We start from the raw sequence: 18,649 nt of genomic DNA, 5'->3' as shown, positions 1-18,649 counted from the left end.
GGGTTCGGCTCGCCAGGTGCAGGTCTTTCTATTTGACACCCGTAGGTGACCTGCGCGTCGTGATTAGAATGAAATGATGATGAAGACAACACATACACCCAGCCCCCGTGCCATTGGAATTAACCAATTAAGGTTAAAATCCCCGACCCGGCCGGGAATCGAACCCGGGACCCTCTGATCCGAAGGCCAGTACGCTGACCATTCAGCTAACGAGTGGTCCAGTTAGTGACAAAACCATTGGACTTTGTAATGTACGGAATTAAATGCACAGCTAGACTCTTAAGTAGGTTATTACTAATACCGTACTCATCACTACTGCTGGAATTTTTTAATTTTCTTATTATTTCTGCAACTTTAAGGTTATTAGTAGGTCTCAACAACAGTGAATTATTCGGCCCAGTTCCAATATTAGGTGATTTGTGGGTAGGATTATTTGTAGCCTTTTCCTATATTAATAAAATGGTACCAGGCGAGTTAGCCGCGCGGTTAGGAGCATGCAGCTGTGAGCTTGCATCCAGGAGATAGTGGGTTCGAACCCCACCGTCGGCAGCCCTGAAGATGGTTTTCTGTCGTTTCCCATTTTCACACTAGGCAAATGCTGGGTCTGTTGTACCGTAATTAAGGCCACGGCCGCTTCCTTCCCACTCCTTAGCCCTTTCCTATCCCTCGTCGCCATAAGACCTATCTGTGTCGGTGCGACATAAAGCAACTAGCAAAAAAAGTCAAATTTCGTTACTTCTACTGGACAAGTCACAACCTCACATTGAACTTGAATTGGAAATTCCTGTTTTTGTCAAAATTTGATGTTAAGATTTCATTGACAATTTTCCAAGGATTGTTTTTGGTATAACTTAATCTATTTATGAAATATGCATTTTCCAACTCTCTTTTAAGTTTAGTTATCTGATTACATAATAGTTTATAGTCATTTATTAATTGCGAAGCGGCTTTTAGGTCTCTAGCATTCTGTAAGGCAATAACAGCTCATTCTACGTTGGACAGTGTGGAAAAGATTAATTAATTTATATTCCAACTGTGATCAAGGAAAGAGGGTCTGGAGGCGCAATTGCTGTGATGCATGAACAAAGCCCATTTTTACTCTACGTTGTTGTTTTTTTAATTTACTGTACAGTTTATTCTTTTGGTCAATGAGGGTAGAAAGTGTCCCATCCATCCACGGGCAATATTGCCTACCTTTGAATGTCATTATTTGCTTTATAATTCTGACTTATAGGCCTACCACTACTATTGGCTTCCTGCATATAACTGTTGTTTGTTTACTATCACATCACAAATATCATCTTCACTGATAATCAGAGGATTGGTAGACATATAAGCATTCATGTTCTTCACATTATATGTTTTTGGTTTTATGTATGACTTTTCCATTCTCACTTTCGGTAACACATTAACCCACTTTAACCCTCTAAAAGGAATACCAAGTAATATTTGCATTATTTTCATTTCCTTATAATGTTACAAACTTTGGGCGGCTGATTGTCAACATATACTGAAGGGGAAAGTGTTGGGATAAACAAATAATTCCAGTCCCCGAACCAGAAGAATTAATCACACATGATTAAAATCCCTGATTTGGCAGAAAATTGAACCCGGGACCCTCTGAACCAAAGGCCTCACTGCTGACCATTCAGCCAAAGAGTCAGACACCAACTGTAACTCATCTATATACTGTACATAAAACAAGAGATTTGCCTGTACGTTGCACAGAATTAAAAAAGAACAGCATCTCTGTATCGCTTCTGTCCAAAGTCAGAAGGAAGAGCAATTTTTAATTTACAATCATCTGTCTGTATGTATGTATATGTATCACAAGAAAATGACTGAACAGAATTGAATGAAAATTTGTATACAAAGTCTGGCAAATGGCACTACACATTAGGCTATAAGTAATTTTCTCCATGCTGAGTGAAAGGTAGTTTATGGAAAGGCCTAAAATTTCATAAAAAAATCTATGTTATTAGTCGTCCTATTGATAAATCTTACATAGAATACAATTTCTGAACATATATGTCTTATACAGTTTTACTATATTGGCTGTGATAACAAAGATATTCATGAATTTAGAATTTTGTTGCATAGTGCACATCAACACCGACCCACAAGAAAATGGGTGAACACAATTTAATAAAAATCGGTGTGTAAAGTTGGAGAATAAGGCACTATAGGCTATAAATAATTTTCTTCACGCTGGGTGAAATGGTAGTTTAGAGAAAAGCCTAAAATGTAATTCTCAAATAACTATGTTATTGGTGGTCCTATCCATAAATACTATATAACAAAACTTATAAAGAACACAATTTCCAATCATTTATGCCTTACAGAGTTTTGCCGTACTGTCTATGATAACAGAATTCATGAATTTAGGCTCTTGTTGCTTAGTACATATCGCCGGGCTGAGTGGCTCAGACGGTTAAGTCGCTGGCCTTCTGACCCCAACTTGGCAGGTTCGATCCTGGCTCAGTCCGGTGGTATTTGAAGGTGCTCAAATACGTCAGCCTCGTGTCGGTAGATTTACTGGCACGTAAAAGAACTTCTGCGGGACTAAATTCCGGCACCTCGGCGTCTCCGAAAAACCGTAAAAGAGTAATTAGTGGGACGTAAAACAAATAACATTATTATTATTATTATTAGTACATATCAATGTCAAATATCGCCACATGGAAATGATGTTCAGCTGTGTTAACTGACAATGGTGGCAGTTTTCGCTGCCAACTGTCTTAAGGTAAAAAAAATAAATTATGTGGTCATCAGCCCATTTTGGCAAGGGAAACTGTGAAGATGGTTATCAAAATGAGAAAAAAAAATCGTATAGGAACGATCGCTTAAAGAATAAGACAAGATGTGGTCATGAAAGGAGGAAGAAGGACTCACTGTACATTAGATGCCGTACTATCACAGAGTCAGAAGGAAACTAAATGTGGAAACCTACAATATAAAAAGCCCATCATCATAAAGTTCATCTACAATAACATTACAATGACTACTGTTTGTTGTGATATGTATGTTTTTTTTCTCTGCTGCCACTCATCTCTGACAGATGGAATTACTGCTACATCCCAAGTAGAACAGCCTGCTTGAATACCGGCAGGAAGTAGTTGGCGAGTTAGATAACTTTCTTTTTTTATCATGCCATTCCTCCTCCAGCAGTAGAACTGGTTACTGTTAGAAGGCCAGCGTAGTACTGTTCATGAAAAGCAAGAAACTGTACTGCTTTCATTTGACCAAGCTTTTTATATGCTAGCATTGTTTTTAACCGTGACATTTCAGTCAGTTAACACTGTATTCTGACAAGAATACTGGTGTCATTTTAAGAACCTATCTCAAGTTATTTAATATTTGTCTGTTACAGCATCATGAGAAAAGGGATGGGTGGATTTTGATGAAACTTGATATTTCAGTTTAGAATAAGGTCGAGGCATCTTAGCTATAAGTTATTCAAAAAATTTCACCACCAGAGAGTACTCCAGAAGGGGCCTAAAGCATAAAGCTGGATATATCTCTCTTACGGTTTGTTTTACTCTAAAGTAGCTCATGGCGAACTTTTGTATATCTTTTTCCAATACAGTGAAATAATGAAATAAGAATGGAAAAAAATTACTAAGTCAAATTTTAATTTTTAGCATAAAGAGGTTAATTAATCAAGAGCAAAGAAAGGGCCAGAAGTCCTAATATCACACCAAACATCTTATTTTCTCAATTGCTGATATATAGTACTCTATAAACTACATCAAATAACATCTTTCAAAATTAACCATCAGAAGTTTCTCTACTTACACGTATCATCTGAGAGAGTGAAATACTCGACACTAATTTTGCAGCCTCATCATCACCAGTAACACCAAGCACTGTCGCAAGGTCCCCTAATACTGAAGCATCATCAGGAGAAGTTGAAGCATGTCTTCCTAAAAGATGACATAGTTTTATAAACCGAGGATCACTTTCAAAATCAGCAAGCTTTACTCTCTTGGCAGCAGCCCAATCTGCCAAGATAGAAACAATCTTGAGAGCATGAGTCCGTGTTATATGCGATGACTTTGAAACAGATAATAAGGTATTCACTGTTTTTGCTGCAGCTATCTGTTCATCCAAATAGGATGAACGATTTTTTGGTTCAGTTTGTGCAGCTTGTATAGATGCAAAGGCAGAAGCTACTAAAGTACTTTGCTTTCCTTTTCTAGGGTAGGTTCTCACTGATGGTGAATCTTTCTTCTCCAACAAGTGGTTTTCTTTTGTTGAAGGACTTTCAATATTTGAGCTGGATCTGGAATCCTCTGAACTTAAATTTGTCATCTGACTTTCCTCTGACAACTCACTACATGGTGTGAGGCTGAGTCCAATTGCAGAAGGAGATGAAGAACTAGCTGGAAGTACCTGGCCATTGAAGCGAATCAGTAACCGCCAACCGTCCCTCCAAGAGATGTATCGAAGCATGGAGTACCGGTGGGACTGAAAAAAAAACAAACTTCTGTTGATTAATGGAATTTAAAAACTAGCACGACAAAGCAGGTGTTTAAAAAGTAAAAATGTTGTCAGAGCAAAGTGAGATTACAGAGGCAATACGTTAGGAACATAACTTATTAGTTTTGAAATGAACCAGTACAGTACAATGATCAGGTAATTATATTACATAAATTATTAAGAATATGTGTAAATAATGTCACATTTATTTAGACCAAGGTGAATTTCAGGCAGTTTCAATGGTCTAAAAGATATTTTACAGTTAACTTGTATGGTATGGTAAATAAAATAATGTATGCACACACATTATATACAAGTGTGCCGGGCCAAATGAATCAGACGGTTGAGGCGCTGGCTTTCTGACCCAAACTAGGCAGGTTCAATCCTGGCTCCGTCCGGTGGTATTTGAAAGTGCTCAAATACATCAGCCTCGTGTTGGTAGATTTACTGTCAAGAAAAAAACTCCTGTGTGACAAAATTCTGGCACCTCAGCATCTCCAAAAACTGTCAAAAGTAGTTAATGGGATGTTAAAAGAAATAACATTATTATTTATGTACAAGTGTAGGATGGTGTTTGGTGGTGATGGCGGTGGTGGTTTTATATATTGTATAGGCTACTGCAGAAATCAATATTTCTGATTTTTCATTTATGTTTCATCTTTCACACAGTTAATTATGACTGATAATTTAACCGATGGCCCATAAATATGCACGAAAAAATAATACTGAAAGATGGAGAATGCTGAAGATGGTATGAGACTACTGAAAGAATTTCACATACATATATGAACTAGACTCTTAATTGCAGACTCCCAAAGAAAATGTATCACATTTAATACTAGATGCTGTATTCATCATTGATGAGTGTTTTTATATAACTGTAGCAGTAACTCCACCATTGTCTGGTCCCAAGTCCGGAATGGGAAAGAGGAGGGTTATCTGGCTTGGCAACCAGCTGTAAAAACAGCTAACGCCGAGTGTCGAGCAGTGGTAAGTAACTCTACCCCCTCATAGGGGCCAGCGGCTTCGGGCGGATGAACCCCTTTGGATGGGGTGATGGTCCCCTCAGTGTAGGAAATGACACTGGAACCCATCATCTGTGTCTTTGGCTCAACAGCAAAATGGACGGAGGGACCTCCTTTTTGTGGTTCTGATTGGTCGTGGAGGCAGATGAGGTCATGCCAGACGGACCGGCTGTGAAGGCGTAACTCAATGGTATTTTGAGTCTGCGGCAGTCCATTGCAGTCGTGGTACTAGAACCTGCATGCCGTATATCATTTATGCCACAGGGTATAGTCCAAGATCATAGTGCACGGGTCAATTCCTTGCAAGCTGCGATCAACCTTCAACAAATTCCCATTTGTGGCACTTTTTCCTGCTGTCATCCCTTTCAACTCAAGTCCAATGGCGATGGGATAAGGATGGTGGAGGCAGGTTTTCGGGTGAAACTGGAAGCCTCTAGTTCGGATCTGCACGTTGGCAGCAGATGTGTGATGGTCATCTTTCTGAGACCCCGTGGCTACTAAGGAATTCGGTCCTGCATCTGTGTTTGAGCAGGCCTATTCAGGATCACCGCTGCCCACCCTGAATGGGGAAGGCCCTAGAAAATGTGGGCTAAACATCGATAGTCACTCTCAGCCGGCTGGGAGGGCGCACCCAGCGGGTCACCCCTTATGCGATCGAAAATTGAAGATTACCAAAACTTTGATTGTAAGAACCTGGAATGTTCGAACCCTACTTGATTTGAAAGACAATAACAGGCCTGAGAGAAGAACAGCGCTTGTCACCCATGATCTTGGACGAATGAACATCAATATTGCTGCCTTAAATGAAACCAGACTGTCCAGCGAAGGTAAACTTAGAGAGTTCAGCTCAGGCCATACAATCTTCTGGAAGGGAAAACATGAGGGAGAACACCGCATTCGTGGTGTGGGATTCGCTGTGAAGACCACATTAATGAATGATTATCAGCTAACTCCAACCATTGTCAGTGAAAGAATTATGACTCTCTGAATCCCATTCTCTTGAGCCAAATCTATGACACTCAACTCTGCATCTGCTCCCACTCTGGATGCTGATGTAGAAGCTAAAGACCAATTCTACAACTTGCTGAGCACTACCATCACCAAAGTACCACCAAGAGACAAACTCTTACTACTTGGTGATTTCAATGCCAGAGTTGGTGAAGATCACCAATTATGGGGCAGTGTGATGGGAAAACATGGACTTCACAACTGTAATGCCAATGTCTACTCTTTGGTTTATGTGCTGAACATGAAATCTTCATTACTAATACTCAGTTCCGCCTGCCTAATCACTACAAGACCACTTGGATGCATCCTTGCTCAAAGCACTGGCACTTCCTTGATTATATCATCACCAGGCAATGTGATAAAATATTGTCCTTGTTACAAGGACCGCAAGAAAAGTCGATGACTACTGGACAGATCATAAGCTCCTTTTTTGCTGGTTGAGAATCTCAATCTGTCACAAACCAAAAAGATTCATCCACAACCTGCGCAGAAAGAAATTTGATACTTCTAAACATCAAATTGAATCCACTGCTACAGATTACAGAAATGCAATCTCAAACAAACTGGCTAGTCATCCAGTCAACAGTGATAGTACAAATCAGGAATGGGCCACGCTTCAGGTCATCACTGAGTCAGCTGAGGAAACAATTAGTTTCGTGAGAAAAAAAAGACAGGACTGGTTTAATAATAATGTTATTTGTTTTACGTCCCACTAACTACTTTTAAGGTCTTCGGAGACACCCAGGACTGGTTTGATGAAAATAGTGAAGAAATTAAATGTCTGATCAATGCCGAAAGGGAAGCCCATCTATCCTATCTTCAAGATCACTCCACCAATGTGAAGAAATCACATTTCTGGGAACTTAAAGGAAAATGTCAGGCACAAATTAGGGAAATCAAGAATAACTGGTGGCAAGAAAAAGCTAAAGAACTGTAAAGACTATCTCATTCCCATGACCTGCAAAACTTCTATGCTGGCATAAAGGAGATAGCCTATATGATCATATTCGATCTTCATTGGGGTCATTGAAGGATGCTGACAACTCCGCCATTTTGAATGATAATGGTGAAATTTTGGAGCGCTGGAAGGAACATTTCTCTGAGCTTCTAAATTGTGTCTCCAATGTTGCTGAGGACTTTCTTCGTAATGTCCCTCAGAAGCCCCAACAACCATGGATGGCAGTTCCACCTACATACAGACTCTTCACCAAAGCACTCAATCAACTAAAACCAAGAAAGGCTCCTGGTCCTGATAACATCCCTCTGGAACTGACACAAAATGGAGGTATAGCCTTGAAGACTAGACTTTTCACACTCATCCTCTTGATTTGGGAAACTCTAGAAGTACTTGACGACTTGAAGAATGCTACCATCATCACTATCTTCAAGAAAGGCTACTGTAGAGTATGTGGGAACTACCGTGGTATATCGCTTTTGTCAACTGCAGGTAAAATTCTCACAAGAATTCTATTAAACCGGCTCCAAGTTATCTCAGAGAGGATTTTGCCTGAGTCTCAATGTGGTTTCCAAACCTCCAGAAGCACAATAGATATGATCTTCAGTGCTCAACAACTCCAGGAACAATGCAGAGAGCAACAGCAGGCTCTGTATTTAGTTTTCTATGATCTGGAAAAAGCCTTTGATTCAGTACCAAGATCTGCTATGTGGAAAGTATTGAGACATTTTGGATGTCCTGAATGTTTTGTGGAATTGGTTCAAGCTCTTCATGATGGCATGTCAGGACAGGTTCTTCATGGTAACTCAGTATCAGATTCATTCCCAATCACTCATGGATTGAAACAAGGCTGTGTGCTTGCTCCTACACTCTTTGCACTGTACATGGCTGCCATGCTGCATGAATCATCTGCAAACAACTTAGGCATGGAGATTAAATTTTGTTTTGATGGAGGCCTTTTCAATCTGGCAAGACTTTGCTCACAAAGACATAATCTGGTTACCCGGTGACAGAACTGCAGTATGCCAATGACACTGCATCTCCTGCTCTAACACCTACAGAACAACAACAGCCAGTCAACTGCTTTAAAACTGCATGTGATTGCTTTGGTCTTGCCATTAATGCCAAAAAAACAAAAAAAACAAAAAAAACAAACAAAGATACTTGCACAACCTGTCCCATGATTAACTCTTCCTGAGTTCAGTATCTCCATCTTAGACACAACACTCGAACAGGTTGATCACTTTTCATATCTCGGAAGCGTCTTGTCTAAACAGTGTACCTGCAAACAAGATGTTGATAAAAGAATTGGGGCTGCTCATGCAGCATTCGGATGGTTAAATCACAGAGTGTTCATGAATAACAACCTAAAACTGCATACCAAACTCATGCTGTACAAAGCTGTTGTCATTTCCATGCTGCTGTATGGCTGTGAAACTTGGACACTCTTATCGCCATGATATCAAAAAGCTTGAGCGCTTCCACCAACAGAACATGAGATTCATCTTGAATATTAAGTGGGAGGACTATGTGACCAACACAGCAGTTCTCGATAAAGTGCAGCTAAATAGCATTGAGGCAACAATTATCGATCATCAACTGAGATGGTTAGGTCATGTTCACCGCATGGGTGATACCAGGCTTCCCCGCCAAATTCTTTATGGTGAACTTTGCTCTGGCAGTGACCTCATGGAGACCCTCCTAAGCGTTTTAAGGACCAGCTGAAACACATCGTGAAGACAACTGGTATAGATATACAGACATGGGAAGAATGTACTGTGGACCGACCATTCACTGTGGCGGAACACTACATCCACTGCTGTCAACTTGCTTGAAAGAGAACACTGCAGACATCAAGAGGCCAAGCGACAAGCAAGAAAACTCCGTCAATTACAACCTCGCCCTCCTCCATCCATTCAGTGTGATTTGTGTGGGCATATGTTTATGCTAGGATTGGTCTGTTTAGTCATTGCAAACACATCCATAACCTGAGGTGAACTGGTCAATGTATGCAGGAAGAAGTTACACATACTCGGATCGAGTTACAGACGACAAGCAGTATTATCATTTAGCAGAGATGAGCATCATCAGAAGAGACGGAGAAAACCTCTATTAGCAACAGTCAGTGTAATGTTATTGCTGATCAATGTTATGAGTGTAGGACATTGAAGGTCATCACATTTAGTTTTCTTCCAGCACAGCAATATTAGGTCATCACAGCAATATTAGGTCATCCGAGGTCAAAGGAGTCTCTCATTTTCTCGTTCTTTCATGATTCCCTTTACTTTTATTCTTTGAGTGATTGTTTCTCCACATTTTCCTTCTTATTTTAATGGCCATCTTCATTATTTTCTTGATCAATATCGGCTGATGCCCACACATTTTTGTATTTTAATCATGACACCAACCACCATCACCAGTTAAGTTGTTACAATGACGACTGAACAATATTTCCACTTCAGCAATGCTTGGCATAAAAATCTAAATTTGTGAATATAAGTGCTAGCTTAGCCCTTACAGTAAAATTACAGTAAAAGTTTTTTTTTTTGCTATTTGCTTTACGTCGCACCAACACAGATAGGTCTTATGGCGACGATGGTACAGGGCAGGGCTAGGAGTGGGAAGGAAGCGGCCGTGGCCTTAATTGAGGTACAGCCCCAGCATTTGCCTGGTGTGAAAATGGGACACCACGGAAAACCATTTTCAGGGCTGCCGACAGTGGGGTTCGAACCTACTATCTCCCGAATACTGGATACTGGCTGCACTTAAGCGACTGCAGCTATCGAGCTCGGTACACAGTAAAAGTGTATGCGACATAAATGATAGGATATTGTCATTTCAATAACCTTTGTTATGTACAGTTTTTAGACAGAATTAATAATTTGGGAGATATTTAGAAGTCTGTGGAAAATGTAATAATGAATCAAGGAATTTAATTGGAATCCACCTTATCAGTGTAATAGTCGCAAAGATCTCTGTTACTATTCCTTGTATGGTTAAAACGCATGAAACACAGAATATAAGAAATTATATTTTGCACAACTTTTATTATGCATAGTTCTTCAATATAGCTGACCTTAACAGAAGAAACTGATATTCCCAGTTTTGGTTCCCTTCATATAGCTAAGCTACTGAATGCTGCTTTGTCAATCATCCGATTTGAGTATCGTGAAATCTGGACTATATTTTAATCATACTTATAATGTTGAGCCATACAGTTTTGTTTTCTGCCCTTCTAATGCACTGTTGTAAAGGAGCATTTTCAATGTGTTTAATTTGGTTGATATATCTTGTTGGAGGTCTTTCATGGTCTCTTGAGCCTTCAACCATCCCTTGCGAGAGAAGTTCTCAAAGCCATTCTTCCTAATAGAGTGCCTGAAATATTTTGCGATTCTTTACTTCACTATGGAATTCAAGTGCCTTTTGATCTGCAGCTCATCAAGTATCAACTGATTGATTCTCTTGGCAGTCCATCGAATTCTCAGCATCTGCCTCCAACAAAACATTTCAAAGGCATTAATACAGTAATGATTCAATCTCTTTCAGCATCCAAAATTCAGATGTGTATAGGAAGATGGAAAACATCAGTGAGTTGACTAGGGACATTTTGGTAGTGATGGTAATATCAAGGCTGTCCCATATTCTAGTAAGCTGCTCCATAACAGTTCTGGCAATAGCTACTCTCCTTTTTATTTCAGCAGTGCAGCCACCTGTGTTTGTAACAAATGACCCTATATGAATAAATTGGTCCACTACCCAAAAGTTGTTCACATGTTTCATATTTTTGAACTGGTTTGACCTGTCAATGATCACCACCTTGGTCTTTTCTCTATTAATATGTAAGCCCATTTCAATGCTTACCTTTTCAACTCTGTGAAAGAGACTGAGCATTTCAACTTCAGAGGAAGTCTTTATCACAGCGGCTGTCATCAGCAAACCTCAGGTTATTCACCTATTTTGATACTACCCTGCCAGTTTTCTGTTGCTTTCCTCATTATCTATAGATGTTGAACAAAACAGGGCTCAGTACACAGCCTCGAAAGGATCACTCAGTTTATTGGCAACTTTGACTTTACCAGTGCTGTTCTCATAGAAAGATCTTATTAAGTTGAACAGCTGGACTGGCGTTCCCATTTAAATCAGTATCATCTACATTTTATGCCACTGCAAACAGTCAAATGCTTTCTTATAATTGATGAAGCAGATGGTTGCCCAAACATTGAATTCTCTGTATTTTTCAATGATTTGTCAGGTATTCAGGATCTGTTCAAGAGTTCCCTCTCCTGGCATGAATCCAGCCTCTCTGGTGGTATTTGTGGCAGAAGATAGTTGATTCTCTCTAGTATGATATAGAGCATTACTTTACTACCATGCAATATGAAGGCTAATGTTCTGTAGTTTTCGCAATTCTCTCGAGGTCCATTTTTTGTGAAATGGACTGTAGATTGAATCTGTCCAATCAGACGGCAATTTATTAGATTTCCCGATTTCTGGCTGTGTGCAAAATTTCTATTGCTGTATTATCGAATTATCTTCTCCTGCAGCCTTGAATGGTTTCAGCTTCTGAAGGGCTTTCAGAACTTCTTTTTTAAAATACTTTTAGTTCACCTTCTGTGTTACGTGTTGGTGATTCCATACTTGTTCCGTCTTGGTTTCCAGCTTCCATTAATTTCTCACAATATTCTCTCCATCTTTTTCTTACATCTTTCATTAGTGTCTCATTGTCTAGTCTTTATCACAGTATATTGTGGAGAAAAAGTGTTGTTTTATGTGTTTTATTTTGCAAAACATATCTTGTGAATCATTCTTACTCTTGTGAGCTTCAAATGTTTCACAGATTTAATTCAAGAATTTACTTTGTCAGCTCTGCACTTTTGTGTAACTAATGAAATGAAATGTCGTATGGCTTTTAGTGCCGGGATATCCCAGGACGGGTTCGGCTCGCCAGGTGCAGGTCTTTCTATTTGACTCCCGTAGGCAACCTGCGCGTCGTGATGAGGATGAAATTATGATGAAGACAACACATCTATTACCTTCATAATTACAATCTGCATATTTCACCCTCATTGTATAATCCATGTTCTTTGATTTTCTTTTGTAGATTTATAGTTATCTGTTTATGTTTACTACATTCTGGATTCTTTGAAACCAATGATACCTGATCTAAAATTTTTCTTGTATGTGCCCAATATCAGCACCTTTGTGAAGGTCTGTGGTGTCTAAAATTCTTTGCATTACAGTTTTTGCTACTAATCAAATAATGTGTACCTCAGCTATCCCTGAACTTAAATACAAAGATTCAAGAAATTATGTTAAGCCCTTTTTCCATGATGTCTGAATAGACAGACAAAAATTGAACTACCGGGCGAGTTGGCTGTACGGTTAGGGGTGAGCAGCTGTCAGCTCGCATCCGGGAGACAGTGGGTTCGAGCCCCACTGTTGGCAGCCCTAAAGATGGTTTTCCATGGTTTCCCATTTTCACACCAGACAAATGCTGGGGCTGTACCTTAATTAAGGCCACGGCCACTTCCTTCCCATTACTAGGCCTTTCCTGTCGAATCATCGCCATGTGACCTATCTGTGTCGATGCGACATAAAAATTAAAAAAAAAAATTGAACTGAACTTACTTCTGACTTTTGTATACCTAATCTGAGAATAAATGAAGTGAGGCACAAATTCTAAGTACAGACAAAATTATAATTTTATCAAATTCATCTGAAATGTGTCAAAAGACCAGTTGACCAATTAGTATTTGTACTCTTGAAGATAAACAATAGGTTACCCAATACTTATTTTTTAGAGCCTGAAGACAGCAAAAGTCAGAATTTTGGACATTTCCTTCAAATCTCTGAATTATATGATACTATATTTAGGTTTGAAACTGCATAATTTTACATTATTTCATGGACAGCTGCCTCGGTAGATCAATGGTAATGTCTGACTCATTGTCCCAAGTTTGCAGATTGATCCTAGCTGAAGTAGTCGATTTTGAAGGGTGGTCAAAATTCTTGGCACTCCATGTTGAAGAACTCTGGTGGTGCACTTGTCACTTGACAAAATTACAATTAACTTGGCCATAGGAACCATTCAGTAGTATCCTGCTTTCACTGCTAGTCAGCAATTCAATTAGAATGGTACCCTTCATGGATTATTAGAGGATGATGTAGATTACAATTTGTCTGACTCATTGGCTGAATGGTCAGCGTACTAGCCTTTGGTTCAGAGGGTCCCGGTTTCAATTCCTGGCCAGGTCTGGGATTTTAATCGCTTCTGATTAATTCTTCTGGCTCGGAGACTGGGTGTTTGTGGATGTCCCAACACTCTCCTCTTCATATTCAGACAACATACCACACTACCAACCACCACAGAAATACGCAATAGTGATTACATCCCTCCATATAGGGTTGGTGTCAGGAAGAGCATCGGGTCGTAAAATAGAGCCAAATCCACATGTGCGACGCAGTTCGCACCAGCGACCCCAAAAGTGAGGGGAAAAAAGTGGTAGGAAAAGAAGAAGAAAGATGTACATTAGGCCTACAATTTATTACTCGCACACTTTTTAGTGATATATCTGTGTACGGGGTGAGAAGTAGGGAGGGAGCTCTCCCGGTTCCGGAAATGCTGCCAACTAAATGGAAATGAAATCTGAAATGAATCGATAATATGATCGATGGATATGAATTTTCTAGATCTTTATTATCTTAAGCCAACAACTGCGTCACACACACATTATAGAACATTATATAACAATTGTCAATGCGAATCTTATTCCTAGCACGAATTCTATAGTTTGGCTTTGTTGTGTAAACAACAGCAGTGCTAGTACGTGAAGTGCACGCCAGATGTCGCGCAGCGATGCATAAGCGATTCATAGTTTGTGTTTCAAAGGTTGCCAATACGAATCTTGAAGATTACCAAGGTCGACTGATTCAGCACTGGGTGTCCATCTATCACTAAAAAGTGTGCAAGTAATATAATTCTTTGGGGTAATTAGGTAGGTTATTGTATAATTTGAAACATGTTTGTGAAGCTACTTTCCAGAAGTAATCTTGGAATTTGTTTATAATATAGGTATTAGTTTTGTATCATGAGTTGACACAACAAGCTAGGCTATGAAGAATGAAGTTTTGAGTGGATTTTCACTACAATAATCAAGAACTATCGAAAACCTATATGAGTTAGGATTTGTTTTACCATTTACTGATAAAGTAATGTATCCATCACAAAAAAATATTTTGATGACTTCCAGGTAACAGTACTGGCAGCATAATTCTCAGTTCCCTCTAGAGTAAATTGTCTAGCACTCTGAAGGTCAGATAAAACTTTACCCATCAGGTATTTCTTGAGAAGTGAAATTTGTTCACCATAATCTCCTGGTCCTCCTCTGCGAACCATGTGACCTTGCCACGGTGGGGAGGCTTGCGTGTCCCAATGATGCAGATAGCCGAGCCGCAGGTGCAACCATATCGGATGGGTATCTGTTGAGAGACCAGGCTAACGAATGGTTCATCGAAAGAGGGTAGCAGCCTTTCGGTAGTTGCAAGGGCGGCAGTCTAGATGATTGACTGATAGGGCCTTGTAATAATACTCAACATGGCTTAGCTGTGTTGATACTGCTACACGGCTGAAAGCAACGGGAAACTGCAGCCGTAACTACCTCCCGAGGACATGCAGCTCTCTCTGTATGAATGATGTACTGATGATGGCTTCCTCTCGGGTAAAATATTCCGGAGGTAAACTAGTCCCCCATTCGGATCTCCGGGTGGGGACTACATGAGAGGGGGCGATCATCAGGAAGATGGATACCGACATTCTGCGAGTCGGAGCGTGGAATGTTAGAAGTTTGAATTGTTGTGGTAGGTTAGAGAATCTGAAAAGGGAGATGGATAGGCTAAAGTTAGATGTAGTTGGTATAAGTGAAGTACATTGGCAGGAAGAACAGGATTTTTGGTCAGGCGACTACCGAATTATCATTACATGTAATAAATATCATTTTTGGTCCGTATTGATGATATTTGATTGAAATAATAACATTAAGTTATTTATTAGACCACCTAATCAATACAAAATCGTCTTGGATGATTTACATAAGTTTGTTAGCTAATAGTGGTACATGTTTCGCCTTCCCTGAAGGCATCATCAGTCATAGTCTTAACCTTAAATTAAAAATAAGCGTCTAAATAACATGTAGTAATGAAATGAATTTTAAAATCTTGAAGAGATTTGAAGTAAAATAATATTAAAAATAACAATGATGGTTTGATAATACAATGTGATGAGATATAATAGTGGAAGTATTAACAAAATTAACATTAGAAGGCTGCTAAAATAAGTACAATGGATAAAACAACAGATTGTTATACAACAAGTAATAAGATTGCATAAAAGTAAAGTTGATAGTCTGGCGGTTATAATTAGACGATGGCGAAAAATCGTATATAATCAAAGTAAAGAAGAGAGAATAAAAGTCAAAGTTAGTCGAGAGATCCAAAGTTAATCATGATCTTGAAGATAAAAGACGAAAGTCAGATGCATATGGTGAAGTTGTAGAACACGTTGAGGATATGAAGTTGGTGAATAGAAGTTGAAGAACAGTTTCAAATAGGATCACTATGGACCATCTCAAAATTTGAAGTGATGTTCAAATGTTGTAAATTGTGAGTTTGTAGATATTCTAGTTGAAACAGTATATAAAAGTGGAATCTGTAAAAGGAAGCAAGAAACGTGGAGTTAATTGTGTGAAAAGATATTTGAAAATATTGAAGTAGAATCGTGTGCACTTACCATTTGACGGTGACAAAGATAGCTTGTAACATTATGAGTTAGAAGTATTTGCAACAGTAGACTTCTTGCTACGTGTGTTATAACTGAAGTTTTGTGCTGGAGGGGGATCTGTTTGCGTTGACGTAACTATTGGAGGGGGGCTGCTATTGGTGGGAGGGAAGGAAGAGAGTGTATTACTGCGCGTGTTGTAACGGTGTAAGGCTATTGGAGGGAGCGATGTTGCGGTGGGTGTGGCTATGGGTTTATTGGTTGTATTTGAATTAGAGGTACTAGCGGCGGGGGGAAGGGAGGGGGGTATATTAGCTGTAGGGGAGGTGGGAACTCTAATTGATGTGAGGTTGAAGATTTTTAAGAATTTGTTGGTGAAGGAAGTTGATTCTCGTAATAAAATAAGAATCTGTTCATACAAGGGGCTTTTTTTATCAATAGTGTCATTTAGATTCTTATCTTTATTAAAATGTTGGTCAAGGAAAATAAATAAGTTTTCATATTCTGTCATGAGTTTGCTTTTATCGACTCTTTTTAGGATATGGAGGTCTTGTTCTATTGTGGTGAATTTATGCCCGGTGTCCCTCATATGGTTGGCCATTGCGGAGAATTTGTTGTGTCTTTGGGCATTGTAATGCTCGGCGTATCTGGTAGAGAAGCTGCGGCCAGTCTGGCCAACATAAGAAACATGTAGAGCACTTCAATCTGTATATTCCTGATCCAGAGTAACTATTGTCTGTGATGTTAATAGAGTTGTGATTGAAGAATAAATTACGATTAGTTAATAACATCACAGACAATAGTTACTCTGGATCAGGAATATACAGACTGAAGTGCTCTACATGTAATTTTTCTTATGTTGGCCAGACTGGCCGCAGCTTCTCTACCAGATACGCCGAGCATTACAATGCCCAAAGACACAACAAATTCTCCGCAATGACCAACCATATGAGGGACACCGGGCATAAATTCACCACAATAGAACAAGACCTCCATATTCTAAAAAGAGTCGATAAAAGCAAACTCATGACAGAATATGAAAACTTATTTATTTTCCTCGACCAACATTTTAATAAAGATAAGAATCTAAATGACACTATTGATAAAAAAAGCCCCTTGTATGAACAGATTCTTATTTTATTACGAGAATCAACTTCCCTCACCAACAAATTCTTAAAAATCTTCAACCTCACATCAATTAGAGTTCCCACCTCCCCTACAGCTAATATACCCCCCTCCCTTCCCCCCGCCGCTAGTACCTCTAATTCAAATACAACCAATAAACCTATAGCCACACCCACCGCAACATCGCTCCCTCCAATAGCCTTACACCGTTACAACACGCGCAGTAATACACTCCCTTCCTTCCCTCCCACCAATAGCAGCCCCCCTCCAATAGTTACGTCAACGCAAACAGATCCCCCTCCAGCACAAAACTTCAGTTATAACACACGTAGCAAGAAGTCTACTGTTGCAAATACTTCTAACTCATAATGTTACAAGCTATCTTTGTCACCGTCAAATGGTAAGTGCACACGATTCTACTTCAATATTTTCAAATATCTTTTCACACAATTAACTCCACGTTTCTTGCTTCCTTTTACAGATTCCACTTTTATATACTGTTTCAACTAGAATATCTACAAACTCACAATTTACAACATTTGAACATCACTTCAAATTTTGAGATGGTCCATAGTGATCCTATTTGAAACTGTTCTTCAACTTCTATTCACCAACTTCATATCCTCAACGTGTTCTACAACTTCACCATATGCATCTGACTTTCGTCTTTTATCTTCAAGATCATGATTAACTTCAGATCTCTCGACTAACTTTGACTTTTATTCTCTCTTCTTTACTTTGATTATATACGATTTTTTGCCATCGTCTAATTATAACCGCCAGACTATCAACTTTACTTTTATGCAATCTTATTACTTGTTGTATAACAATCTGTTGTTTTATCCATTGTACTTATTTTAGCAGCCTTCTAATGTTAATTTTGTTAATACTTCCACTATTATATCTCATCACATTGTATTATCAAACCATCATTGTTATTTTTAATATTATTTTACTTCAAATCTCTTCAAGATTTTAAAATTCATTTCATTACTACATGTTATTTAGACGCTTATTTTTAATTTAAGGTTAAGACTATGGCTGATGATGCCTTCAGGGAAGGCGAAACATGTACCACTATTAGCTAACAAACTTATGTAAATCATCCAAGACGATTTTGTATTGATTAGGTGGTCTAATAAATAACTTAATGTTATTATTTCTACCGAATTATCAACACGAAATCAAACAGGGGAAATGCAGGAGTTGGTTTAATAATGAATAAGAAAATAGGGCAGCGGATAAGCTTCTACGGCCAGCATAGTGAAAGAATTATTGTCGTCA

At 39.0% G+C, this 18,649-nt stretch overlaps 1 protein-coding gene across 1 annotated transcript in view; it reads right to left on the bottom strand.

Annotated features, from left to right (window-relative positions):
- LOC136858306 (FAST kinase domain-containing protein 4) overlaps positions 1-18,649 on the bottom strand; it is a 170,652-nt gene that overhangs the window by 148,059 nt on the left and 3,944 nt on the right. The window contains exon 2 of the mRNA XM_067137747.2: positions 3,796-4,467. Within this exon, the coding sequence (XP_066993848.1) occupies positions 3,796-4,452 (657 nt within the window). The 5' untranslated portion in view covers positions 4,453-4,467. The remainder of the gene's footprint in view (positions 1-3,795; positions 4,468-18,649) is intronic.

The sequence above is a fragment of the Anabrus simplex genome, chromosome 1, assembly GCF_040414725.1.
Source record: "Anabrus simplex isolate iqAnaSimp1 chromosome 1, ASM4041472v1, whole genome shotgun sequence".
Lineage (NCBI taxonomy): Eukaryota > Metazoa > Arthropoda > Insecta > Orthoptera > Tettigoniidae > Anabrus > Anabrus simplex.
The sequence above is the reverse complement of the archived record's forward strand: the minus strand, read 5'-3'. Positions and strand labels throughout refer to the sequence as shown.